The sequence below is a fragment of the Penicillium paradoxum genome (assembly GCF_028828445.1).
Source record: "Penicillium paradoxum strain IBT 22861 chromosome Unknown utg000002l_segment0_segment0, whole genome shotgun sequence".
Taxonomy (NCBI): domain Eukaryota; kingdom Fungi; phylum Ascomycota; class Eurotiomycetes; order Eurotiales; family Aspergillaceae; genus Penicillium; species Penicillium paradoxum.
In genome coordinates, this window is record NW_026643180.1 from 692,173 (window position 1) to 717,407 (window position 25,235).

At 51.2% G+C, this 25,235-nt stretch overlaps 11 protein-coding genes across 11 annotated transcripts; 4 read left to right on the forward strand and 7 right to left on the reverse strand.

Moving 5' to 3' along the window:
• Positions 1–385: 385 nt before the first annotated feature.
• Positions 386–3,970, forward strand: N7457_000251 (putative eukaryotic translation initiation factor eIF-2C4; the record flags this gene model as incomplete). The annotated part of the gene is made up of 6 exons (XM_057171319.1): positions 386–991; positions 1,056–1,181; positions 1,247–1,368; positions 1,426–1,637; positions 1,695–1,873; positions 1,940–3,970. The coding sequence occupies 6 exons, from the start codon at positions 386–388 to the stop codon at positions 3,968–3,970; spliced, it is 3,276 nt and encodes a 1,091-aa protein (XP_057035222.1).
• Positions 3,971–4,716: 746 nt separating this feature from the next.
• N7457_000252 (gamma-glutamylcyclotransferase family protein) lies at positions 4,717–5,220 on the forward strand (the record flags this gene model as incomplete). The annotated part of the gene is made up of 1 exon (XM_057171320.1): positions 4,717–5,220. The coding sequence occupies one exon, from the start codon at positions 4,717–4,719 to the stop codon at positions 5,218–5,220; it is 504 nt and encodes a 167-aa protein (XP_057035223.1).
• A 662-nt stretch (positions 5,221–5,882) lies between these two features.
• N7457_000253 (SAGA histone acetyltransferase complex subunit SPT7) lies at positions 5,883–9,384 on the reverse strand (the record flags this gene model as incomplete). Its single annotated transcript, XM_057171321.1, has 4 exons — positions 5,883–6,027; positions 6,065–7,041; positions 7,099–8,246; positions 8,304–9,384. 4 exons carry the CDS (start codon positions 9,382–9,384, stop codon positions 5,883–5,885), a joined length of 3,351 nt encoding a protein of 1,116 aa, XP_057035224.1.
• Positions 9,385–9,956: 572 nt separating this feature from the next.
• On the forward strand, positions 9,957–10,666 carry N7457_000254 (uncharacterized protein; the record flags this gene model as incomplete). Its single annotated transcript, XM_057171322.1, has 2 exons — positions 9,957–9,981; positions 10,032–10,666. The coding sequence occupies 2 exons, from the start codon at positions 9,957–9,959 to the stop codon at positions 10,664–10,666; spliced, it is 660 nt and encodes a 219-aa protein (XP_057035225.1).
• A 767-nt stretch (positions 10,667–11,433) lies between these two features.
• Positions 11,434–13,006, reverse strand: ptpB (tyrosine protein phosphatase PTP1; the record flags this gene model as incomplete). Its single annotated transcript, XM_057171323.1, has 3 exons — positions 11,434–12,282; positions 12,339–12,607; positions 12,685–13,006. Coding segments are annotated over 3 exons (1,440 nt in total), but the record flags the coding sequence as incomplete, so codon positions are not given.
• An 864-nt stretch (positions 13,007–13,870) lies between these two features.
• N7457_000256 (BTB/POZ domain-containing protein) lies at positions 13,871–15,565 on the forward strand (the record flags this gene model as incomplete). The annotated part of the gene is made up of 2 exons (XM_057171324.1): positions 13,871–14,347; positions 14,423–15,565. 2 exons carry the CDS (start codon positions 13,871–13,873, stop codon positions 15,563–15,565), a joined length of 1,620 nt encoding a protein of 539 aa, XP_057035227.1.
• A 543-nt stretch (positions 15,566–16,108) lies between these two features.
• Positions 16,109–17,707, reverse strand: N7457_000257 (putative serine--tRNA ligase DIA4; the record flags this gene model as incomplete). Its single annotated transcript, XM_057171325.1, has 1 exon — positions 16,109–17,707. The coding sequence occupies one exon, from the start codon at positions 17,705–17,707 to the stop codon at positions 16,109–16,111; it is 1,599 nt and encodes a 532-aa protein (XP_057035228.1).
• Positions 17,708–17,945: 238 nt separating this feature from the next.
• N7457_000258 (cytochrome b561 domain-containing protein) lies at positions 17,946–18,814 on the reverse strand (the record flags this gene model as incomplete). The annotated part of the gene is made up of 3 exons (XM_057171326.1): positions 17,946–18,440; positions 18,496–18,551; positions 18,691–18,814. 3 exons carry the CDS (start codon positions 18,812–18,814, stop codon positions 17,946–17,948), a joined length of 675 nt encoding a protein of 224 aa, XP_057035229.1.
• A 637-nt stretch (positions 18,815–19,451) lies between these two features.
• N7457_000259 (uncharacterized protein) lies at positions 19,452–19,865 on the reverse strand (the record flags this gene model as incomplete). Its single annotated transcript, XM_057171327.1, has 1 exon — positions 19,452–19,865. The coding sequence occupies one exon, from the start codon at positions 19,863–19,865 to the stop codon at positions 19,452–19,454; it is 414 nt and encodes a 137-aa protein (XP_057035230.1).
• Positions 19,866–20,539: 674 nt separating this feature from the next.
• Positions 20,540–22,056, reverse strand: N7457_000260 (glycoside hydrolase family 1 protein; the record flags this gene model as incomplete). Its single annotated transcript, XM_057171328.1, has 3 exons — positions 20,540–20,673; positions 20,725–20,914; positions 20,959–22,056. The coding sequence occupies 3 exons, from the start codon at positions 22,054–22,056 to the stop codon at positions 20,540–20,542; spliced, it is 1,422 nt and encodes a 473-aa protein (XP_057035231.1).
• A 298-nt stretch (positions 22,057–22,354) lies between these two features.
• Positions 22,355–24,580, reverse strand: N7457_000261 (glycoside hydrolase family 95 protein; the record flags this gene model as incomplete). Its single annotated transcript, XM_057171329.1, has 1 exon — positions 22,355–24,580. One exon carries the CDS (start codon positions 24,578–24,580, stop codon positions 22,355–22,357), a length of 2,226 nt encoding a protein of 741 aa, XP_057035232.1.
• Positions 24,581–25,235: the final 655 nt, after the last annotated feature.

The following is a 25,235-nucleotide window of genomic DNA, read 5'->3' on the forward strand; positions in this document are numbered from 1 at the left end:
TTTATTCTTCACATTCTCGCACTTCGCATTTGCTAAAGTGCAAGCTACTTCTTCCTATACGCCGAGGCCTTCCATACTCCGTACGACCCTTCCTCTCTGCTAACTCTCACTGGGATCGGACTTGTGACTGAGGTAAGTAAGTCGCCATCTATGCCTAGCTGGATCTGTATATTCCCGACTCCTATGCGATTCCTACCTTCCATATCCACTTTTCAAACTATCGCAGATGACCGTCACACCTTAGCAACTCTGACTTTACATTGTTCTCAGTGTCTTTATTTATCATTACCTACTCATCAAGGCTCCCACACATACCAGAACGGGAAGAAAACAATATCTCAACCCATTACTAACAGCAAGTTCTCATTAGGGCTTTTTCGTCATCATGGCACCTCCAAAGCCAGTGAGACCATTGGCCAACGAGGAGGATGAGCCCAAGGCTCGCTCTGGCCATCGATCGACTGGCTCTTCAAAGCCTACTTCGACTACTGGTTCTAAGACACCTTCGAAGCCCCCTCACTCTTCTTCATCTTCTCGTCGGCCCAACCTCACCGTTGAGCTTCCTCTACGTAATGCACCCCCAGCAAAGCCTCTCGATCCCCGCCAAGTCCGCGAATTGCGGGAGCACAAAGCTCAATTGGAGGAAGATGCGAGGCGCAAAAAGGAAGCAGAAAGTACCGCTTGGATGCGCCGAGCACGTTATGACCCGGAGACTGGTGAGAAGGAAAAGCCGAGCAGCACTGGCTCTAGCAGCAGTGACTCCCCTATCCGTCGAGTTGAGACCCCCCCAGAGCTCCCACCCCACTGGACAGAAGAAGAAAAAGTCAACTACGAACGCCTCGCGAGAGAAGGCGTGAAGGTGGCTGTCTTCGAGCAACACAGACTCGACAAAGACAAGATTATCAAGCACCAGGATTATGTTACCGTTGCCTGGGATGGTTGTAAGAACATCGACATTCCCTGGCATCGATTCAAAGTTAGGGCGTCTTCTGTGAGTATTCGAGCAAAGAAGCTCTGCGCCAGTGGGTAATGAGTTGTACTAATTACTTTTCCAGGGTACCCAGGAAGAGACTCAGATCCAGCGTCGTGTCGGCTACAATACTGCTGGCAAAGAAATCGAGGTCATGATGAATGCGTACCCTATCACTTCTTTCCCGGATAAGGCTGTCTACCAGTACGAGGTGAGAATTTATTTCCACCCCTAGCCTATGATCTGTCTCATTTATCTTTACTTACGAATTTACAGATCAATGTTCTTCATGGCGATCAAAACGAAACCGATCGACGTGTCCTTAGAAAGTGCTGGAACAGTGAAACCCGAAAGGCACACCTCCCTGATGGTATCTGGGATGGCGGACGAATCTGCTGGTAAGAAACATATCATCCCGATTGCTTCCAAATCTCTTCTAATACGTGTTATCGTAGGTCTCTCAGAAAATTCGATGACTGGAATGAAGCTATTGATATCAAGAGTGACTTAACTCGAGACATCAGGACTCTTGCCACCGTTGAGGAGTTTAAGAGAAACCCAACTTTCCGGATGTCCGTCATCCTGAAGAGAAGAATCAATCTTTCCGTGATCAATGCTTGGCTGCAAAGCCGTCATGAGCTGGATGAACTTGTCATTGAATCTCTCAGTAAGTACACGCCCCTTCCCTCGTTGATTCCTCTGGTTTTCATACTGATCATGACAGGCTTCCTTGACCATTTGCTCCGTGAATGGCCGACCAAACAGTTTGCTGCGATCAAGCGAGCCTTCTTTTTTGACAAGCTTGGAGATGACGAGGAGTTAAAGCAGGAGTTTTACCAACCGCTTGCTAACATGGGTGCTTCCGTTTACCGAGGCATTTATCAAGCCATTAAACCGACTCCTGTAAGCTGACAGCCATTCGATTGAAAACTGATATCCAAAGACTGATCCTTTTCTTCTTCCTTTTAGCGAGGTCTGATCCTCAATGTTGATGTCGCCCACTGCGTCTTCTTTTCTCGTATCAGCCTTATGGGCTACATGATGAATGTGAACGGATGGAACGATAAATCTACACTTGTGAGGAACCTCCAGTCTACACGCGATAAATTTGGAGGCGTCAAGGAATCAAAGTGGTTTGCTCAAGTGAGCAAGAAAATTCAAGGTCTTCGAGTGGCACCAAACTACGAGGGCTGTCCGTTCAAGATGAAGAGTTTCATCATCAAAGGACTCATTCATGCAAGGCCCAAGGAATTCTTTATCGATTACCACGACAAGGCTACTGGGGTTTCAACTCGGATGAACCTCGAAGAGTACTTTATGAAACGATACAATATCCGTCTTGAATATCCTAACATGGTTCTGGTCGAGATGCAAAAGCAAGATGTTCACTACCCTGCCGAGTTTCTGGTCATCAAGGGTCTTCAGAGATACCGTTACAAACTTACTGATATGCAGGCGGCACAGATGATTCAGTGGTGCGCAACCAGACCCCCGAAGCGTTTGGCCAATGCACGCCAGGCGAAGGAACTTCTGCAGCACAAGAATGATCCTATCCTGAAGCTTTATGGCTTGAACATCAGTGAACAAATGATCAAGACCAAAGCCCGCCTCCTTCCGAGCCCCGAAATTCAGTTTGGCGGCAACACCAAGCACAACCCCCGGCACTCGGGAAGTTGGGATCTCCGCGGTAAGAAGTTCTACAAGCCCAACGAAAAGGCCCTTCAGGCATGGGGTGTCGGATTCTTTGCTGGCCATCGCAAATCAATTAACCATGACCAGACGCTCATGTGGGTTGATCAATTCGTGAAGATATACAAAGCCATGGGTGGTGAGGTCACGGCCCGGCCCGTGGTGAAGGCATTGAGCGAGGATGTTGGCACCAGTGTCAAGAAACTGTACGATGCCATCGCAACTCATAACAAACAAGAGCCCCAGCTTATGGTATTCATCGTTCCTGACAAGGATTCCTGGGTGTATCTTCGCATCAAGAAATCTTCCGACTGCCGATACGGTACCCCATCGCAGGTACTTCAATCCGCACACTGCATCTCTAATAGGCCCCAATACCACGCAAATGTTCTCATGAAGGTCAATGCGAAGCTCGGCGGAGTCACTGCCCGAGCTGTTCCCAAGTCGAAGAGCTCAGGTCTGCGTCCAGGATCCATGATTATTGGTGCAGATGTCACTCATCCGATGATGGGTGTGTGGACCCCGTCACTGGCAGCCATGTCAGTCTCGGCGAACTCAACTGCAACTCGCTACATGGGTGGATGCGAGACCAATGGCGATCGGATCGAAATCATTCGCGATAAAGTTGTGGAATTCATTCTTCGCCCTATGGTCGCCGAATGGAAAGCAACCGTTGGAAATGGCAAAGCCCCCGAATATGTTTACTATTTCCGTGACGGTGTCTCTGCTTCCGAATACCAGAGGATCCTATCTGAGGAGGTCCCATCCATTCGCTTCGCCATTGCTCATGCATGTGGTCAGCCGGTCTGGAGTGGTAAGATGTGCGTTGTGGTTGCCAACAAGCGCCATCACCTTCGAGCATTCCCCGACCCCAAGAACCGCGCCACCTCCGACTCTAATGGCGGTCCCCTGCCAGGCACTCTCATTGATCGCGACGTGACTAGTCCACATGATTGGGATTTCCTGCTCTACACCCACATCGCCCTACAGGGAACCCCTCGTCCGGTCCATTATCATGTCTTGCTGGATGAAATTGGCCTCAAGCCCAACGACCTTGAGGGCATGATCAACGATCATTGTTACCAGTACATCCGTTCAACCACATCTGTTTCTGTTCACCCTGCAATCTACTACGCCCACTTAATTTCTGTTCGTGCTCGTCACCATGAGGATGTGCCTATTACTTCTGGTCCCCAGAGCGGTCCAGAAGTGAAGATGACAAACCCTAAGCCCAAGGAGCCCCGAGCTAAGAGATTGCTTCCTATTGAAGGCACTTCTAACAGATTGGCTTTGGGAATGTGGTATGTCTAAATCAACTTCAATGTTTCTATGGATGCGGGCAAATAATTCATTTTGTTCACTCCACCACGGTTTCCCTCAAAGGGATTGTTCTCCGACTCGGTTTTCTCTATTGGTACATGGCTTTTCTTATCACCTTACGGTGATTTATGTTTTTCGAAGCAATCCTCTCTAGCGTTGCTTCTTTTTTCGTCTCTGCTTTTCAAGATGGCTTGACCACAATGGTAGAGCTGCAGTAGCTGCAGTCTGCTTCAACAACTGGACGGTTGCACATACTCCAGACTGGTCTTGCAGTTTCGAATGAGACATGGTTCTTTTTGCTTGCAGATGATATCGGTTTCTACTTTTTCATCGTCACGGCTTGTTTGATCTGGGCCCGGGTACTGCGAATGGCTGTCGTTTCTGGGAACGACTTGGCCGATTGCATACCATAGGCTGATCTCTAGCTTTCGATGCAGGTGCTCTATGTTTCTTTGACATATGGTTAGTTAACAATGGAAAAAAATGATTTTTATCAAATACTTCGAGTAGATCATATTCATGTAGACAGTGGGCCGCGGAGTATAGCTGAATCGACGTAATCCATCCATCATCACCTCGACCATCTCGTCCACCCTCGATCAGATCGAGCTCCAGCATTTCTCTCCTACTCACCAGACCCCTACTCACCAGACCCCTACCACGAATAGTTCCCAATGTAAGCCCTCAGAGCCCTCCCTCTCACAACCACGTTAAACTGACTCCCACCGCCGACCACAATGAACCAAACCCCAACTCCCAACACCGAATCCCCCAACCCAACACGCCTAAAACCCGGCCCTCCATCCGAAACAACTCGCAACCTCCTCCCAGAAACCAGTCCCCACCAAATCCCCCCAAACCCACCCACCCACGACGCCTTCCTCCCCGGCTACTTCTTCTTCTACGGAACCCTAATGGACCCCCCAACCCTCGCTTCCATCATGCAAGTCCCCAAAGCACCGCCCATGCATCCCGCGCGCGTGGTCGGATACAGCGTCAAGATGAACGGCCCCTACCCGGCGCTTGTGTGGGGACCGCCGGAGCATGCGGTGGACGGGGTTGCGTGCCAGATTCTGGCGAGGGAGCACTTTGAGAGGATTTGTGGGTATGAGGAGGGGTATGAGGCGAATCCGTGTTATATTGAGGTTTTGGGGAAGGAGGGGGCGTCGGTGGATGCGATTAAGGGGGAGACGTTTATTTGGAAGGGGGATTATGGGGAGTTGAGGGATGGGGGGGTTTGATTTGGAGGGTTGGAGGAGGGAGTAGGTGATGGTTATTTGTTGATATTTGGGGTTCTTTTTCACTAATTCATTGTGGTGTTTTCGATCTTTGGATCTGGGAATGGTCAGCTGGGTGGGAGATTGGGTTGTTTATAGAGGCCGGTGGAATTGCGTAGTGAAATGTTGCTCAATTTGATATCTGGGATTTAAGATACAATCGAATGTCAATGGGTATGTTATGGATTGGAACAGGTATTCTGCTGATAAACAGTCCCATCAAGGGACAGTATGGTACAAGGAGTGTGAGAGGTAGGACTGTCCGGTGCTTGTTAGAAGATAGGAAAAGAAAAAGAAGAGAAAAGAAAAGAAAAGAAGAGGAATCCAATAGAATACAGGGCCTGGAAGATGTATTGGCTTGAGGGTCAAGGCATACTGTTTCAGATAACCAGATGGCGCCTGCTGCCGGCTCTCTTTGCATCGATGGTGTATCGTGGCAAGAAGACGCAAAGTCTGTCTGGTTGTGGCTTGAGAGATGGGATCATGGATGTGGAAGGGGAAAAGCAAAAGTGAGACCCATGTGGGTATGTAGAAATTATGAGAGCAAACAGAAAAAAAAAAGGTTGAAAACATCAGCGGTCGTGGGCGTGGTCACTAATGGACTGGCCTAAGGGGCCACCTCCATTTTATGCCCCGTTAGTCAGGGATTCGCCGGCGCCATCAGCGAGAGCGGTTTCTTCGGATTTCAAATTGGCATTGGATGTCGCATCACCGGTGGTTTGGTCGCCATCACCATCAGGGTTGAAATTAGGCATTTCAAGGGATGCACCACTGTTTTTCTTGATTTTCTTCTTACTCGGTTCTATACCGCCAGTCTTCGACGCGCCTGGCGGAGCAGCTCGTTTCTGCGGGCTGGAAATAATGCTCGAGAGAAGACCAGTCTGAGGGATTTTGCCGGATGCTGGAAGACGGGGTTTGGTCGCCATTGGACGCTGTTTGGGGGGGGAGCTCAAGGTCTTCCACAAGAGGCTCATCCCGGTTCGCATCAAGCTTGCCCTTGAAGAAGGACTGCAGGAGTCCAATCTGGCGAGAAACGTTGTCTGTTGAGATGCGTGCATATGGAGGCGGAGGAGCGAATAGAGTGACGGTCTGTGAAACATTGGCACTTTGCGGGTTGGCCGCGTTGAACATCCGGTTTTGGAGTAGATGCAAGGGCACACTCAGTGTGGAGAGGCCAAACTCCCGATCCAAGCCCAGTTCCTTGAAACCAAAGAAGTCTTCGTCAATGTCCTCGGCGAAATCGCCACCGACAAACTGTTCACTGCCATCGGCAAACGCATTTGAGCCGTCTTCGCCACCTTCTAGAGCAGGTCGAAGGAGTTCTGTCAGAAGTGACTTGAGACGATCATGGGCAGTCGTGAGCTTGGTCCCTAGACGATCCACATCGTCCTTGATATATGACTCTAGCTCATCTATGTGGATCCCGACAGTCGATAAGGTGTGTAAAACAATTTCAGACTGAGTATACGCGGATTTCCATTCGTTGGGTGGTGTTGTAGATTCATGTGACTCGGTGGTAGAAACCTTCGGTGTTTCCATATAAGACTTGAATGTAGACCCCAGTTTCTGGAAAAAGTCGGCGGCTATGTCTGTAACAGCCTCAAGAGCAGACGGTTGATATTCTTCGAAGCCGGTATGGTAGAAAACCTTGGCAACTGAGCGTTGCAATGCTGCTCTACAGGTCCAAGGAGCAATCACGGGGCCATTATCATTCATGACATGGGGCTCAATATCTTGCTCAAGAAATGGCTCGGGTTGGTATTTCTGAAACTGATTTTGGTACATCTAGAGCAGAATTAGTGGGAATCTTGGTGTAAAAAAAGTAGTGTTGAACTGGCTTACCTGAGATTGAAGCTGCATTTGCTTGACGATTCCGATTTTCGAGCAGATCTTGCGGGTCTCTTGTACTTGGCGCATGTTTGAGTTCATCTTGCGAGTCAATTTGCTATCCGGTTGGACGAAGCGACCCTTTGGAAGCATTCTCAGGAATTCCTCAGATGCATCAACAACATTTCCTTGGGCGTCTTCTTTCCAGAGTAATCGCTCAGGGAGATCGGGAACACCAGACATTACATCGTAATAGTAGGGTAGCATCTGCGCCTCTTCCACCTCGATACCTTCCGCAAGGGACTCGCCTGCGGCCTCGGGTTCCATGGCTTGAGAATCTGCACCGAGAGACTTATCTGCTTCGACGGTGGCTTGTTTCTGGTGTCGAAGCCACCGACGCATACCGGCTTTGGTTCTGAGGAGAGCGGGTTCCTCGGAATTGACCTTATCTCCACGGAGCAGACGATGTCGCTCTGCGGCAACACGCGCTCGATCTTTCTTTGTCACTTGCTTCCACACTTTAAATTCAGGGTCTTCCGGTTCTACACCGTTGGGAAGTGATATGGCACTCAGCGCGGTGGTCGAGCTACTTGGCCCGTCAATATCCATCGCATCATCCTGGCTCGCTGCACCTATCGCACCCGGACCAGCAGGGTCAAACGGCGTGTGAGATCTAGGAGGTGGTGTGGAGAATCCATTCTGACTTGCTTCGCCGGGAGCATCTGAATCGGAACGGACTGCGGCAGGAGGTTGAGTGCTGGGAGCTCTAGGGGGGCCTTCAGAGCCGCTGGGAGTATTGCGGGCAGGCGCAGTGCCTTTTTTGGATGTCTTTTTGCCAGGCGCCTTTCTGCCTCGCGAGGACATGATGGGCTCATCGTCACTCTCCTCGGCGCCATCATTGTCGGCAAGCTGGAGTCGACGTTCTTCGGCCTCAACTTCCGCACGGTCCCTGATGATGATTTCCGGGATGAGAGGGACAAGCTTTTCGGTTTCCTTACGCATATAAAGCGCGTGCTTCCGTAGGGGATGTTCGGTGTTGGTATTATATTTCAAGCAATTCGCCCAAATGAGAGTAAGATCATCGACAAAGTCTTGTTTGGATCTATACTGCAAGCCCTTCAGCTTTTTGGTCATTGATCCAAGGTCCATGGGGTGCTTGATGACTAGTAGGAAGTTAGTGGATGGCATGGTTTAATGTGGAGGGGAAAAAGGCATCTTACTCGTATGATAGTCGGGGGCATCGCGTTTGTTGACACGAGTCAAAAAAGCAGTAGAATGTTCCGTCATGGCCTTGAGCTCACTGAGCACCTTTTCCGCAGCTTCATAAAGCTCCTCCTGGCCCACCTTGTCTTCATTCGCCCACTTGCTGCGGTTCTTACGGACCTCACTTAGTAAGCTTCGCAGCTCAGCATCCGATGCCTGTACCCGATCGCGCTTCTTGTCAATCCGCGCGATGAGGTTCTTGAGCGTCAAACTAGAAGCGCCCAAGTTCGTATTACTCAAAGAGCTGTAGCCATTGGCGGCCCCTGGGGCAGTAGCGCCGCCCATATTAGCCTGGCCGGATATCTCCGCCTCGACCTGTCTTTCTGATTCTTCCAAGCGCTGCTGATCAAGCATGGCATCCCGGTCATTCTCAAGTGTATAGAAAAGTGTGTGAAAGCTCCTGCGAGCAGCTTCCTCCGTCGCCTTCTTATCTTCCTCGAGTTGCTTTCGAAGATCTTCCATTGTTTCCTTCTTAGGCTCTTTGATCCCATCTGCACTGATTGATGCTGAGGTACCGGGGCGAGGGGCTAATGGCGCGGCACCACTAAGCTCCTGTGACGCGGCGGTGGACTTAGTTCTCAAAGGCGATTCGGCGAGATCATCCACTTCCTCATCGTCGTCTTCGTCGTAATCATCGTAATCATCATCGTCGAGCTTTCGGGTAGACTTGCGCGGGGCAGCGGAAGGCGGTGGCGCATCGTCGACGCGTTCGGGTTGAGCTTCGGACGGTTCGACAGTGTCGCCAGCCACCGTGGGGTTATCGTCCGAATAGCGTCCCGAGAACAAAGCACTTATTTTCGCCTCACTACGGCGATACATTTCCCGGAATTGAGCAATGCGCGGATCTTCTTCGGGCATGATATCGGCTTCCGACACTAAGCTCGGGTTCCGCCCTTCGGCGCCAACAGAACCGCGTATTTGAGGCGTCCGAGAGCCTGATAAAGTCTTAACTAAGCCATTGACCGGACGGGGGGAGTCCTGAAGATCGTCTGGTGGCCGAATGTTGCCCGGAGGCCAGGCGTTGTGGCCGAGCGACATGCTCGATCCAAAACCCCGGTTTTGGGGCGGGCGAGACTCGATTCTCCGCGATTAGGATTACGGGCCGATCGGACGCGACACGGGGGTCGGAGAAAGGACAAAAGGCATAGAGATAGAAAGCACCGCCCACAAAATTGACTGACGATGTCAAAAAGGCAAAAAATGATAGCGTGGCGGAGAGGTTTGATGAAGAAGGTCCGGGGGAGCTTCATAGGAAGTTTCTCTGGACGGGGATGAAGTACAGGGCATGAAGGCGGAGTCGGTTGGCAGATCTGACGGTTTCATGTTACTATTCGTCTTGCGATCAATCGGTATTGTTCACATATTGATTGTTTCAGTCTATTGTCCTGATTCAGCTCATCGTCACAATTGACGGTGTATTCATCTGGCTTGGTCCAGCTTCCACATTGAATGTTGTGGTCAACACCTCCATTGCTCCGCATATGACGCACAAGGCAGCAGCTGGGGCCGAACTCCTCCACAACTGACAGCTCTTCTGACGACCGCTGCACATCACCCACACAAAAAGAGTTCCAAAGCGATTTCTCAATTTTCTCTCTTCCCCGACCGCCATGCGCGTCCGTTATCCCTTCGCAGGTGAGCTTTACATTCTGATTTCGGCGGTCCTCGAACTAATGATCGCCCAGGTGCTTTCATCGTCCTGCTTTTCTTAGCCGGGTACATCGGTCTTCTCCCACACAGCGAGTCTTCAACGATACCGGCTAAGCTCCAACCAAATGACAAATTCCTCCATCTCCTCACATTCTTCCTACTCACAGTAACCTTTTACTGGGTCCTGGATACTACACGTCGTCGCACACTCCACGTGACCCTCGTGGTGTGCACCTTGGGACTGGGTGTCGGCTCTGAGATCGTACAAGGCTCCCTTCCAAACGGTCGAGACTTTGATATCTTCGACATAGTTGCCAATGTTGTCGGCAGTGTAGGCGCTGTCGGCCTTTGCGGCTGGTATCACCGGCGCATGATGGAACGTCGCCGACAAAGTCGGTATGGCCTGATGGAAGATGGCACCCAGGATGTCGAGCTTGGTGGCGTCACCGGAGGCTCAGCTCGTGACTCGGAAACAATGGGTCCCCAGGAGTCCGGTGTCATGACCCTCGAGGAGGAGGTCGATAACTGGGACGAGAATGCAGTTGATAATTGGGACACAGAAGAAGCGCAGGGTCCCGAGCACGAGATTGCTCCTCCCAGCTATCACGAGTCTGGTCCTGCCAATGGCCAATCGGCTGTACTCCCTGCTGGGGCCAAGCGCAATGATTAGCAGTGCTTCTGACTGGAGCAAAGCGTGTGTTTTGGACGCTTTGAAAAGCACAAAAAGCCATGTTAACGCTTTCAATTTGCGTGTTGTTCCTACTCTTATGATGATGGATTTCATGTCTCGGTTTCATGTCGGTATGATATCAATTTCAAATGTGCTCAGCAATGCGGGGCTCTTTCTCTATTGGTTTTATTATGTTGCTATAATATGCCTGGTGGGTGGTGTTTTTTTTGGGGGCAAGCGCATCTTTTCTTCCAGTTGATAGGCGAAGAGCGCGATCTCTCGTTCGTTTTTAGGGTTGTACAGTGTATGTGTGGGTTTAGTTTGAAGATATGGGAGGTCCTACATATCTATATAAATTCTAATAACGAAGTTGAATACGAAGACAGGAAACTGTAAGCTCAGTCAAACAACCTATGGTAGCAATTGGTACTAAGTGCACGTAGAATCTCTCAAATCAGCCCGCAAAGAAAACAATATCACCAATTGGCTAATATACAGTAACTCTAGAGCGAGACTGACAAGTCAATAAGCAATATAACTACATCCAACGAAGCGAATAACCAAAGCAACAAACGGGGGTATTTCAACAGAAAAATAAGAAATATATAGCAGGGGGTTGGAACAAGGATTCAAAACGAATCGACAATCGTAGGAACAAAATCAAGTAAACACCGGATGCCATGACGGGATGCAACATAAACATAAACCACAAGTCCAAGGTTCGTGATCATGGATGGGATGAAAAGGTCAAGAAGACCGAAGGGACGTCATTCATTATCAGAAACATCCGGCGTACCGGACCGACTTCTGGTCGGGGTATGGACACGATCTGGGACAGCTTCCAACTCCGGCTTGGAGCTTGGCAAGTAATGGCTTCGATCATTCAGCTTGGCGACTTTAGCAGAACGTTCCTCACTGCCATTAGGTGAGCCCATGTTCCACTCTGGAACCTTGCCCAGCTTCCGATCAGTTTGTTCTCGGAGCACTTCGTAGATGAATTGCATTTGCATCTCGTTGTAGACCATCATCATGCGTTGCTCACGCATCTGGTTGACAGTCTCGTAAACGGGATCCACCATCGGGTCGTCCACGTCCAACAACTGGCCTGACTGAAGCTCGCATAACAAATGGTCAAGCGCAATGAAAGTTCCTGTCCGACCAACGCCTGCGCTGCAATGCACAATTCGCGGATTATCCGAGTTGCATTTGGAGGCTGACAGCTTGATCAAATCGAGGAGGGCTTGGCGATCACTCCCCTCGGGCTTGGAGTAATCGGCCCACCCAGCGAAAAGGAAATGCCAGACGATCTTTGACTCCGAACCGATGGCCACCTCGAGTTTGCGGATTTCAGAACGGGATCTAGCATCGAATGTCGACTCCAGCAAGGTAACCCGGCCCAAAACACCAGGCTCTGTTTGCTCATTCTCATCAAAGAAGACGTCCGATTCATCCGTCGACAGTACCATCGAGGCCTGCTCCGTGTCCAATGGGAAGTATTGAGCGCACTTTTCCCGGCCAGCTTCGAAAGTTTGGGTAAGCATTACGATAACACCGACTTCCTGGCTCTCATGAAAGACCATGTGCCAAAAGTCCGCGAGATGTCCAAGTTTGGGTCCCTGCTTATGGTAAGCAAACCATATAATCACCACGAACGCGCAAGCTTGGAACCTACCTGGGTCGCTATGTATTTTCTTCTTTCCCGTGTGACCGAGTCCTCGAGAATGATTGGAGACGCATTGATGAAATCACACTCGCCATCGGCGACGCGCAGATGAATTCGGCAATTTGCCCAGGCCTGGACGTTACAATACCGATTTCGCTCTTTAACCTTTGGATCTGTCTCTAAGGCCCACTGATGCGAAGGATCATTATTGGCCGCCAGACCTTCGGCCAGACGTATGCGCTGCAACCATTCCAAATCCTCGAACTTGTCATGGATCTCTGCATAAGGAAGCGGTCAGTCACATTCCACGTGCAGGGTGTCTTCCCCGACAGGCTTTATGCACCCCCTCACTCACCCGAGACAGTTTGGCACAGGAACGGCGGGACATCTTCCGTGTTTCCAGCCTCCAGTTTAGGGTTGTCCTGATCCGCACCAAGTACATCCAAGCCCGCATCGTCGTTCTCGGGCAGTCCGCGCTTAGTCGAGACGCTGGTGTCGATCTTGATGGACGGATACGCCATCTTGGCGGCAGCGATGCGCTGGAGTGCTCGCACTTTACCGATGACACCACGCGCTTTTCGCGAGACTGATTTGGTTTTGGAGCGCTTCTTGTGCGGGGCAGGCTGATCGAAGGAGGGCGAGGGGGAACGAGATGGATCGGTTCTGACGTCGTCAAAATCTGCAGGCACCGATGTTATCTGCAGCGATGACAGATCGGGACAGCTATAGAAGCTGTCCCGGGAAGACGTGTCCAGGGCCAGATTTTTTGAGGAGCGCGGGGGTGGGCGTCGAGGGAGTGGAGGAGAGCGTCGCAATAACAATAGCCTATAGCGTGCAGGCCGTATACTCCCGAGTCCACCTGATGGAATGGAAACAGGTATGCGATTCGGAATCCCGAGTCAGAAGAAGCCGAAAGTCGAAAAAAAAAATCAGAAGCAGAGGCGAAGCAGAGACGGGCCAAAAGGAGAGAAAGTGGAGGGGCGTAAAGAACAGTAAAAGATCCGAGGTCCCCGAGTAGGAGAACAGTTTTATAGTTCTTTTTGCGTGAAGCTCAAGCGAACGAGCGATTTATGTTTTCATCGCCAAATGACTGCAAAGAGGAAGGCTGTCCAGTTCGTAATTGGCCGCAGCCAGCTCTTTGCCACTTCGCGAATTCAGCTGCTTGCGGTTTCCCGTTCCTGGCTGAGTTGAGGGCAACGTAACTGGATTTTGATAGAAACGGGGGGATTTGCCGTCTTGGACCCCTTTTATGTTCTTGTATGACTCTAGAATCCGATTGTTACTCTTGCTTGTTCGCGGCTATACTCCGACTGTTTTGGCGGGGAAACACAAGTACTCTCTTTATCTTTCTCGCCTCTTTCTCTTCTCGGGGTCTTCTGTCTTTTTTCTTTTTCTGTGTTTGATTTTCTTTTTTTTTTCATCTTCAGTAACGAGGTATCTAAGGCCATCTACTACAGTCTCGGATGACGGCACCCTCTGGCGCTGACAGGTGGTGATCACCGTATCGGTTCGCATATGTCAACAAATCCCCCTGGCGCAAAATGGTCTCCCAGGCTCAGATCGTCGATCGCACTGCGACGCAAAACACTGCCACTCTGGTGTCGCCTCCTTCACATTCGGGCAGACGACACCGTTCCGGTCGTTCGCACCACGGTGGCTCCTCGCATTCCTCCTCGAACGATTTTCCCATCTTCACGTACACGGGGGACACCGAGGTTGTGATTCGCGTTGGATCGCAGGAGAAGCGTTATCTTCTCCACCGATTGATCTTGGCACAATGCTCGGGCTTCTTTGAAGCGAGCACAAATGAGGACTGGTCGCGACAGACAGCCTTGAGTTTACCCAAGGCGGAGGGTACGCTGTCCCGAGTGAGCGAGGACGATGATCTATCCAGCGGGTCAACGCTGGTGCCATCTGATAACGGCTTCTCCACACGGTCGGGGGAGAAGAGGCGCTGGCGGTATGAACTTGACTGGGAAAATCGCGCCGAGGATGAAGAGGTCATCCTAGTGCAAAAGGTATGTAGGCTTTGCGCCGGCGCGTCGCATAATCCATTCCATATGCACAATAGCTAATTTCGCGTGTGGGAATAGCAACCGACATATGCTCACATGTCCAGTGGTGACCAAGCCGCATATCCTCCAACGATGACCAAGCCGTCGAATGCTCAGGCGGGCTTCTTTCGATCCATGGCGAACCTTACAGGAATGCAATCGGTAACCCATCTGCCACAGACGGAAGGGGACCACGCCGTCGATCCCTTGATACGTGACTATGACAATTTACTACGGCTATTTTACAACCATCCGCCCATTATCAACAGTGTCAACATTGCCTCTGCGTATACAGAATGCAAATCCCTCCTCGCATTGGCGGATATGTACGATGCCCTTCCGGTGACCGGGCCTCGCGTGGATCACCATCTACTCGGGTTTGGATCTCGTCTATTCAAACAAATCTCCAAATACCCACCCAGCTACCTGAAGCTGGGATACCTCGCCCGCAGTCGGGTAATCTTCTCTGAGGCCCTGATCCACGTTGTCGGCCAGTGGCCCGCCGCACTACCAAGTCTACGAAACGGCTCCTACGCACCTCTTCCAGATTCATTACTAGACCTGATCGAAGATAAAGTAGAAGATCTCGAAGACCTCAAGGCTCGCGTTGAATCCAAGCTCCTGCGCCTGTCCCTTACCACTTCCCGCGGTGAACGCGTCGGCCCCTCAAACGCATACCTGGACTGGCTCGCCGTGTCTCTATTCCGCCAATGGCTAATAGAAAGCACCACTCCCCCGCCAGCACCCATCCTCAAGAACTCCGGCCCAAGCGACGGCCCCTCCCAGCCCGCCCCATCAGCATCGCACCCGACCAGCGCCTCAAGACCAACCACACCCCAAGACCCGTCTGCGCGCATCTACAAATTAATAGGGTCATCCTCCTCCCAAGCATATCTACCCCACGATGAGCTCAAGCGCTTCCTCAAACTGCACCCCACACCGTCCGCTGATTCCATTTACTCGCGCGACACCCTGAAACGCTTCGAGCGCAAGATGGACGAGATGAAGCGTCTAGCACGGGAAATCGTCAAACCCTTGATGCGCAACTTCCTCGAGTTGGAGCTGAAAGGCCCCGCGAATCAACCAGGCACTGGCCCTGCTGGTCCTCGTGAGAATACCCCGATTGGACTACCGTATCTGACATGCACGCGCGTCGAGGAGATGGATCTTCCTTGGAACTGACCCTCACAGCCTCTGGCTTACGATTTTTTTTCTTTCGAACTCTAATGATCTTTCTGGATATCTTTGTCTCATTTGGAGCTTTCTCACGGTATTTATGCTTCTTTCTTCTTGGAATATGGCCTTTTTTTCTACCCAGGCTGCTGGTCTTGTCTGGAGAAGACCAGACTCTGTACTCCTGTTCTTTTTTTGGTTCGCAATGATGTGATGCGTACTTATTTGTTTTCTCTTTTTGTTTCCGGTTCATGTGTCCACGAAGTCACGACATGGCTCTACTTTATTCGGGGTGTTTTCTTTCATTTAATAATATGTTTTATTCCCTCAATATGACACGGGTCGGGAGTCCTACAAGTTCTTTTTGTCTGCGATATTTTCTCAAGATACCAAAAGATCCTAGGTGATTCAATGGAAGGGTCTATGATGAAATACCCATCTTACAGATAGCTCAATCGAAACAGACTTACAAAAACATGCATTATATGCGCACCACTTCGTAAAATGTACAATAGTATACATGGATTCAGAGAGGCGAATTCCCGAGCTCATCTACTTCTGACCAATAGTCTCCATGCCATCCATCCAAGGCCGCAAAACCTCAGGAATGACGACAACGCCGCGTTCGGCATCCCATCCATTCTCCATGATCGCAGCCAGCACCCGCGGAACGGCCATAGCAGTGCCGTTAACGGTATGCGGGAACCGCGAGTCCTTAGCCGCACCACCACGGACACGAGCCGCCAGCCGGCGACTCTGGTAATCCGTGCAGATAGAAGCAGAGGTAACCTCGCCCCAGGCTGATTCCAGATGATGGATTTCGGGGTCGACAGGGGTGGCGTTAGCGTTAGATGCCGCGCGGAGTCGAGACGGGAAAAGAGCCTCGATATCACGCTTGCGCGTGGCACTGGCACCCAGGTCTCCGCTCGGCATCTCCAAGACGCGGCAAGGGAGATGAAGCGAGGTAAGGATCTCCTTCTGCATGTCCAGCAGCTCGTTGAACATATCGTCTGAGGTGGGGACGCCAGTTGCACCGTCTACACTATCCGTCCAGCCGAAGAGCTCGACCTTGGTGAACTCGTGGACGCGGTAGAGGCCCTTTGTGTCGACGCCGCGGGAGCCAGCCTCGGCGCGGTAGCAGCGGCTCGCGCCGACGAGCTTGATGGGCAGGTCTGCGGCGTTGATATCGCGGTTGGCGTACATGGCTGCGAGAGGGATCTCGGCAGTGCCGGTTAGAGAGCGCTGGGGCTTGGTATTGCGGTCGCGCTCGCTCTGCTCGATGGACCAGATCTGCTGCTCGTTGTGCTGGTCGCGGGGCTGGAAGCCGCAGGCTTCGGCGATGTAGGAGTAGACGATGGAGGGCGGGGCGACGGTTTTCCAGCCGCGGCGTCTGGCGACGCCCAGTGCGTATTGAACAAGGGCTTGCTCTAGCATGGCGCCTTCGTTGATGAGGAAGTACCAGCCCCATCCTGTTGTTGTGGCTGAGCTGGCGAAGTCGAGGAGGTTGAGCTCGGTGCCGATGGTGACGTGCGACCGGGCTTGGAGCTCGGCGGGGGACTGGCGGGTCCAGGAGGGGGGTTCGTGGGGGTTGAAGTTGATGTATTGTACGAGACTAGGGTCGTGTCCGATGGGTGTGAATGGTGAGGAGAGGTTTGGAAGGGAGAGGGCTAGTCGATTGATCTCATCGGTGCACGTCGCTTTGCGGTCTGTCATGGCCTGGGAGTCGTCTTTTAAGCGCTGAGCTTCGGACTTGAGAGCGGCCAGTTCCTCGCTTGGACTGGGGCTCTTCTCGCTGGTGGTGCCATTACTGGTATCTTGGCGGGTCGCAAAGTGTAGTTTGGCGATGGTTTTTTCTAATTGCTTGATGCGGGATCGAGGGGTTTTCAGGTCATGGTCGAGTTGTCGGGCTTCCTCTGATAACTGTTGGATCTTCGACGGGTACCCAGCGTGGGCTGCATAGTTGCGATCTATACAGTTTTGGGCGTAGAGGTCTGCATTCTGGCGGATGTGCTTAACGTCCGGCGTGGGCTTTGGAGCTGTTGCGGGGCGCAACACGTCTCGATTGCGTCGGGCGGAGGAGAAATTGCGTAGAGATGCTTTCAATCCATATGAATGCCTGCAATTGGAGCAGACATATGATGTGAGCGCCATTGGAGTTGGAGAGAAAGAAAAGAAGAGAACATCCGGCAATGTGGTGGAGCTCCGGCCTTAACCCTTTTGGGAGGATCGGCATGTATATTGGTTCTCTGCATCGCTTCTATACTTCGCTGTAATTCGATCCCATTGTTCATATAACTAAATGCATATACGCAATCTTCATGTTCTCCCTTGAAAAATAGCCAAGTCCAGTTCAATGCTACTAATTCACCCTCCCTCCCCTCCCGTCCTCTCACAGCCCCAACTTATGCTTCTTGATTCTCGCTCCCACCCCGGCGAGAATCAAGACAGCAGTAATAAGTACCCCCCATAGGGGAATATGGATCGCATTCACGTTGAACGTGGTCTGCGTCGCCGCCACGACAGTCGCCATCTCCAGCAATAGCAAAACATAGCCGCTCCAGCGATGGTACTTATAAATGCGCTTCCCGGCGTCGACACTACCGAGCACCGTAACGGGCACAAAGTACTGGACGACCCCGACCAAGGCTTGTAGCACAATAGCGATATAAGTGATGAGGCCGAGAATACCGTGAGGAGAAACAAAGTGCGGGTGAGAGCCCTTGTTCACCTCGATGATCACAAAGGCCGATACAAAAAGCACCACACTCAGCAGTTGGAGTAAGTAGTGGATGCGAGTGCCCGTCCGCTTCTGTTGCGGGGTGGCGGTTGGTTGTAAGATCAGAGCTGCTTGGACTTGAAGGAGCAGTGCAGAAATGCCGAGGAGCTGAAGAATTGTCAGTCTCTTCTCAAGGTCGTCCTTTTTTTGTTCTGCAACTGACTGGATGCGGGGTGAATAACATCAGCGGCTGGGACAAAACCCCCTGCCAGACCAACGCTGTGAGCTGTGGTATTTGTTAGTTCTCTTCTCGCTGAATAGCTCATAACCTCACAATCCAAATCCCTGCTTGCGCAATACTGGCGGTGCCTACTGGAGTCAGTAAATCTCTACCCGAGGCGTCTAGGTTTCCACTCACCAGTGAAGAGATTCCGATAAATACTCTCCTCTGGCTTCTGTGTGACATCGCCTGGACGGCCCAATAGTGGCTCATCATCCCGGCTAATAATCGGATCCTGGGGGATTCCTGTTGCTGAAGCCATGGCAGAGTGGGCAGAGTGGGCAGAGTGGGCAGAGTGGTCAAGAGAATCTCATCTAAAGGAGAGTTGGAAAAGAGAAAAGGGAAAAAGGAAAAGAGAAAAGAGAAGACAAAGAGAGCCCATTGCTTTTTCTTTCACATTGCATCATACTGCCTGCGATATCGTGTTCGGAGTACGCATTGCTAGGATTCCCCGAGTTCTTGCTTTGGCGTGATTGCCATTGGATAGCGCCCGCATACTTCCGTGAAGCTGAGGCCAGTCAGCGCCAGTGGATTGCGCATCGTGAAACTTGGCGAAGGGCAACGCAAGGATCTGGCTCAGTGTCTACTCCGTACATAAGGGGTGTTTGCATTGTCTGCGGGGTTATGATCACAATGCTTTGAAATCCCTTGTTCGTCTGTATGGGTTTCTCTACGCTTATTCCCTTCACATTTGAAGATAAACGAAAATATGAATCCATTCCTAAGAGAGCCAAGAATGGTTGCTCTCCCCAGTGCCTGTCTTGCCCTCTACAATGTACTCATACTCCTACACTTCGAATCCATATTTAGGGAGAGTCGACACCCCCCTGATATATCCACTGCATTAATTCATGTAAATATCTAAATATTAATCATAATCATAATCATAATCATAATCCTCAACGAGGCTCCGGCGACGGGGCACCACTACGGTCGCCTCGTCGATCCTCGCACCCAATGTGGTACTGAAGATCCCAAGGGATACAAAATTCCAGAAAAATCATCATGCTCTCAATATCAGTAGCAATTCGGCGAGTGCTCTTCGGATCCTTGACCAGGGTATCTCGGAACCCGCCCACCTTCTGGTGGAGGTGATTACACTTGTCGGTCCATGAAGGGTTCTCACTCACGAAGTGAGCCTGGGCTGCCATTCGCAGGCTGTCAATACGCCGAAGAAGGAGACCTAGCGACTTGATAACTTGCTCTCGGTTTCCCTTGTAGTTGTCCTTGAGAATGTCAATCTGAGCGTGGAGGGTGGTTAGGAAGTAGGTGCGTTCCTCGGTGTACGTACCGTGGGAAGAGCGTCGAGCCATGGTTTCTGCGTGTGGGATAACTGGAGTTGGAATGGAGTGGCTTGTGAGGTTCACTTGGACCTTGTGAGGGAGTGATTGACTTTTGGGTGGTTTCTAGGTGAAGACTGGAGAGCTGGTGGATGATGATGCTTCTGGACCTAGTGCGTGGAGACCATTTATGTATTCTCTGCGACATTTTCGAGTATTTAAAGGTCAAAGGGAACAAAACCACATTGGTTATTGTGGAATGCTTTGTCTCTTAAAGATAGCACAATCGATTCTTTCTTGAAGGTCTGTCTCTCTATAAAGAACCAAGTATAAAGGGCTATCTTTGTGCATGGCGCATTCATCCAGTCTATATTGGGCTGTTTCATGAACATCGAGGCATTGCCAACACTGGTCCTTCTTCCCCGGATCCTACTCAGCCAAAGACCACCTCCGCTAGGTCCTTCGAGTCCTGGTTCATGACAATGTTGAACGAAAAACTAATCTTAGCTGAGATATATCAGGATGAATCCGCCTGACGAAATATCGCCTGTGGTAGATTATATGTATCCGAAAAGATACGCTCTTCAGCAACGTAGGATAATACAACAATTTCGCATATTGGCTAATTGAGATATATAATCCCGTACAAGTAAAGATCGTAGAGCAATCTCATTCATATTCGTTATTTTTCAATCTATGCCAATGATCTATGCATCTTTGATCAAATGCTTAAATAATTTGTCCAAATAATAAGCAGATTGCTTGGGATACCTGGTCTTCTCTTCAGACTCGAAGTCAATGAAAGTGGAACCGAAGCGATCCGCATATCCAGCAGCCCATTCTACCCATGATTAGCCAAAGAATCCGCATAGAGAAGAAGATAATCACTTACCCCAGTTATCAGTGAAAGTCCAAGCAAAGTATGACCGGATATCAACTCCATCTTCCTTCACAGCCCGCGCCAACGCATTGCCAACATAGCCCTCGAAGAACTTAATGCGGAACTCATCATTCAGAACCTCAGGTGTGGGTGCCGTCTCACCCTTGGCAGTGGTACCGTTCTCGGTGACGTAAATCGGCGTCTGGTATCGCTTCCAGATCCAATTCAACAATTTCCTGAACCCGCCAGGCGCAGCCGCAGCCAGGGGGTATCACTCTCTTCGCCGCGAGACACCCCCTGTTTGTTCTCATCGTGGATCTCAACATTACCTTTGTGATCATTGATATCAGGTGACGAAGTCTTATGCTTCATGAAGAAAGTAGTGTAACTATTCATACCATAGAACTCCGAGCTCCCCAGGACGAGCTTCGATTCCTCGGCCGTGAACCTCGGGAGCCGATCACCGAGCTGCGCCCGCATCGACGCCGGATAGTCTCCTGTCCTGTACAATGGATCCGCAAACCAGGCGATCTCAAACTCGCGCGCACGCTCCGCAGCTTCCTGGTCGAGCGGATCTTCCTCATCCCACGCCTCGGACCAGTTCCCGTGTAGAGTGATACCGATGGTGCCCTTCTGTTCGGGCTGGAACTCTTCGCGGTACAGGCGCGCGACATGGCCATGGGACACGAGCTCTGTGTGCGCGACGGTGAACGGCTCCGTGGACGAATCGCCCTCGGCATTGCGCTCCCGGAAGGATGATCGGCCAGGTGCGTGGACGCCCGCTGCGTATCCGGCGAGGGTATACACGCCAGGTTCGTTATAGGTAATCCAGTGTTTGACGCGGTCGCCGAAGCGCTCGAAGCAGACACGGGCGTAGCGGACAAAATCCGGCGTGTAAGCTTCCTGGTTCAGCATGCCGCCGTACCGGTCTTCCAGGGCCTGCGGGATATCCCAGTGAAAGAGAGTGAGGAAGGGGGTGATTCCATTGCGGAGGAGTTCATCGATGAGATCGGAGTAGTATTTGATTCCTTGCTCGTTAACGGGGTCGTCGCGGCCACCGAGTGGAATGATACGGGACCACGCGAGGGAGAAGCGGTAGGCATTTACTCCGTAGGATTTCATGAGCGCCACATCCTCGCGGTAGAAGTCGTAAGCTCGGACGGCGTCGTCGGCTGTGCTGCCGTCGGCGATTTTGCCCGGCGTGTGACCGAAGGTGTCCCAGATGGACACGCCCTTGCCATCTTTATTCCAGGCGCCTTCGATTTGGGCTGCTGCTGTAGCGTAGCCGTGGAAGAAGTCGGGTCGGAGGACGTCCTTGAGGTCTTGTACAGAGTTCAAATCCATGTTTTTTTGCCACTGTGTTGGGACTGGGATTGTGTCGGAGGCTGGCAATTTACTTTCTTAACTTGGAGAGCTCGATCGAGTGATCTATGAGATCCCCGCAGCAATATCCCATCCGGTTAAGTTGTGGTGCATTTACCCTGAGACTGGGATATACCGGTGTCTGCTCCGTGCCTAACTAGGAAGGGAAGCAATATTATACAGGGATCACCCGCATTTAGAGGCTAAGCTATTTACTAGAGAGCCATATCTATCTCTCATAGTTCTGGAGATTCTATCTATAGCTTATTCCATCTATTCTCTAGACATCGATTCTATGCTCACCGCGACCAGTAATCTCTACTCGTGTCTCATTGAAGCAAACAACCACCGTCTCTCCCATCTCCGAGTTGATAGACACCACACCTACAACCCGGCCGTTTTCCCAATTAAATCGAAGCTCAAATCCACCGCGTGCCCGCACTCCCCGAATGGATCCAGTCCAGGCATTCGGACACGCTGGAAGAAGTCGAATTACCCCAGGCTCGTGGGATTGCACCAGCATTTCGATAATGCCTGCCCCACCCCCAAAGTTGCCATCAATTTGAAATGGAGGGTGGCTATCTAGGAGATTAGGTAGAGTTGACCTTGACAAAAGCAGGTCTAGATGGTCGCTACATTCCTCAGCTTCGAGTAACCGAGCGTGCAGATTGACCAGCCACGCCCGACTCCAGCCAGTATGACCACCGCCGTGCTCAGCACGTCGACGTAAAGTTACTCCACACGCTTTTGCTAGCTGTGGGGCCTGTGATGGAGTGATTGCATTGCCGGGGTGTAATGCCCACAGATGGGAGGTGTGACGGTGCCCAGGCTCGACCTCAGCGTAGTCAATAGCCCATTCCTGTAGATACCCCGCAGGAGATATCTGCATGGGAGGAAGTCGGGACTTAGTAGTCTGGGCTGCTGGAAGGAGAGAATCCTCGAGACCGAGTCTCTCAGCACAGGATTGGAAAGCGCCCAGAATAGCATCAATAATTTGGATATCGACCGTTGATCCTTCACATAGCACTCCTTTCTGTCCTGCGCGGTAGTAGAAAGAGTTCTCGGGAGAAGCGGATGGACTGGTGACAAGATATTCACCGTTCGCATCTTCAATTAGAAAGTCCAGGAGAAACTCCACGCACCCGCGCAAGGTGGGAAACATGCGACGAAGGAACTGTTCATCACATGTGTATTGGAAATGATCCCAGATATGGTAGCAGAGCCATGCCCCTCCCAGAGGCCAGATACTTGCGGGCATCCATCGATCGACAGGCGCTGTGTCGGCCCAGATGTCGGTGTTGGAATGGGCTGTCCACCCACGACATCCGTACATGATCCGGGCTGTGGTTTTACCAGACTCAGCCATGCGCTCCAGTAAATCAAAAAGTGGCATTTCACATTCTGATAGGTTACACGCGTTTGCAGACCAGTAGTTCATTTGGAGATTGACATTGGTGGTGAATCTGGAGCCCCACGCCGGATGGAACGATGGGTTCCAGATACCCTGGAGGTTTGCAGGAAGGGGTTTATGGCCATTCCGACTGCAAGATATCAGAAGATAGCGATTGTAGTTGTGATAGAGTGCAATAAGTCCCGGATCTCGAGCAGACTGTATACGTCGGTCAGTTGGAGTTTTGCGGGAGTCTGGCCCAAGTTGCAATTCCATCCTGTTGTACAGAGACTGATAATCGGCAACATGGTGAGCCTGGAGGTCTTTGAAAGCGAGGCCTAGGAGACTTTCCACGTCTTGCTTGGTTTGCTGGTCAATGTCCGCGTGTCGAAATGTAGTCTGTGCCGCGATCACCAGCAGTGTGTCACTAGAGTTCACCACTAGATTGTTTCCGATTTTGGTAATTGTACTCTCAGCACTGTCACAATGGACAGCTACCATGCAGCATGCCCGGTTACTATTCTTGCCACCAGGTGTGACGTGCATCGTAATAGAGTTGCTAGTCGCATTGACATCGTCAAGCCATTCATGTGTCTCGAACTCCAAATCACTCATACGGGTTAGCCGAACCACAAACTCTGCATTGCTGGAAGAGCGCACTCTGAGCACGATCACATCGTCCGGATAGCTGGCAAAGACTTCACGTTCAAACCGGACACCCTGGTACTCATAGCTGACACGCGAGATAGAATTTGCGAGGTCCAGTGATCGCCGATAACCTGTAACCTGACTAGGATCATGCCCCAAGTCCAAGAATAGGTTCCCAAGCGGCTCATAGTTCCGCTGGCTGATCGGATTAGCGAAAAACGCCAGCTTGGCTATCTTCTCAGCTTCGGCATGATTTTCCGCGCGGATAGCTTCCCTCAGGCGCGGCAGATATTCGAGTGCATCTCGTGGGTTGCGATCTTGTGGGCCTCCATACCATACAGAGTCCTCGTTGAGCTGCAGCATTTCGGTGTCAGTGCGGCCATACACCATGGCGCCTAAGCGCCCGTTGCCGACTGGCAGTGCTGAGTTCCAGTCCTCTGCAGGCTGCTGGTACCATAGTTCTGACATATTCACGACTGATCTCGAAAATGTCTGGATGTATGCTGGTTCAGTGTATCGATGTTCCAATATGGACCAAGGCCCTAGAAATCGGCGGTAGTTCGGTCCGTCAGCCGTCCCCTGACTGCTAACTTTGAACAGAACAGCCTAGAGAAACTTGAGCTAGTAAGCCAGAGAACAGCTATGAGCTGGAAATATACCGAGAGCTTGATCTGATTTGCCAAGAGCAAAGGATTCCGGGTATTTCTGTTAACAAGCGCCAGCCCTAACCTTATCCCCGGCTGTTCCCCGGATTCCCGGCTAAATGTCCCATCCCCACATTGTTCTTGTCTTGATGCACCTGGGGTTGACCCGGTCATCCAGACTAGCGTTGGGCAAATGGCCATACGATAATCTAGATCCTGGTCCAACTCAAGGCTAGTTTTCCCCATGCTCGCATCTCAGTGGTGGGAAATCCGAGCGGCAGGTAGCAAGAAGATGCAATCCAACAATGGCGTCCAAAATGGACAACGTGACTGACGCCAAATCTTCCCTTGTTGTGAATATTTACCAATCAATATCGGTCCCGAGAGTGTAATCACGCCACGAGCTAGTCAGACTGAAAGGTCTTGTCTTCTCCGTGCCTAAACAGGCCGCTCAACAAAAGCGTGGATGTTGGCCGATG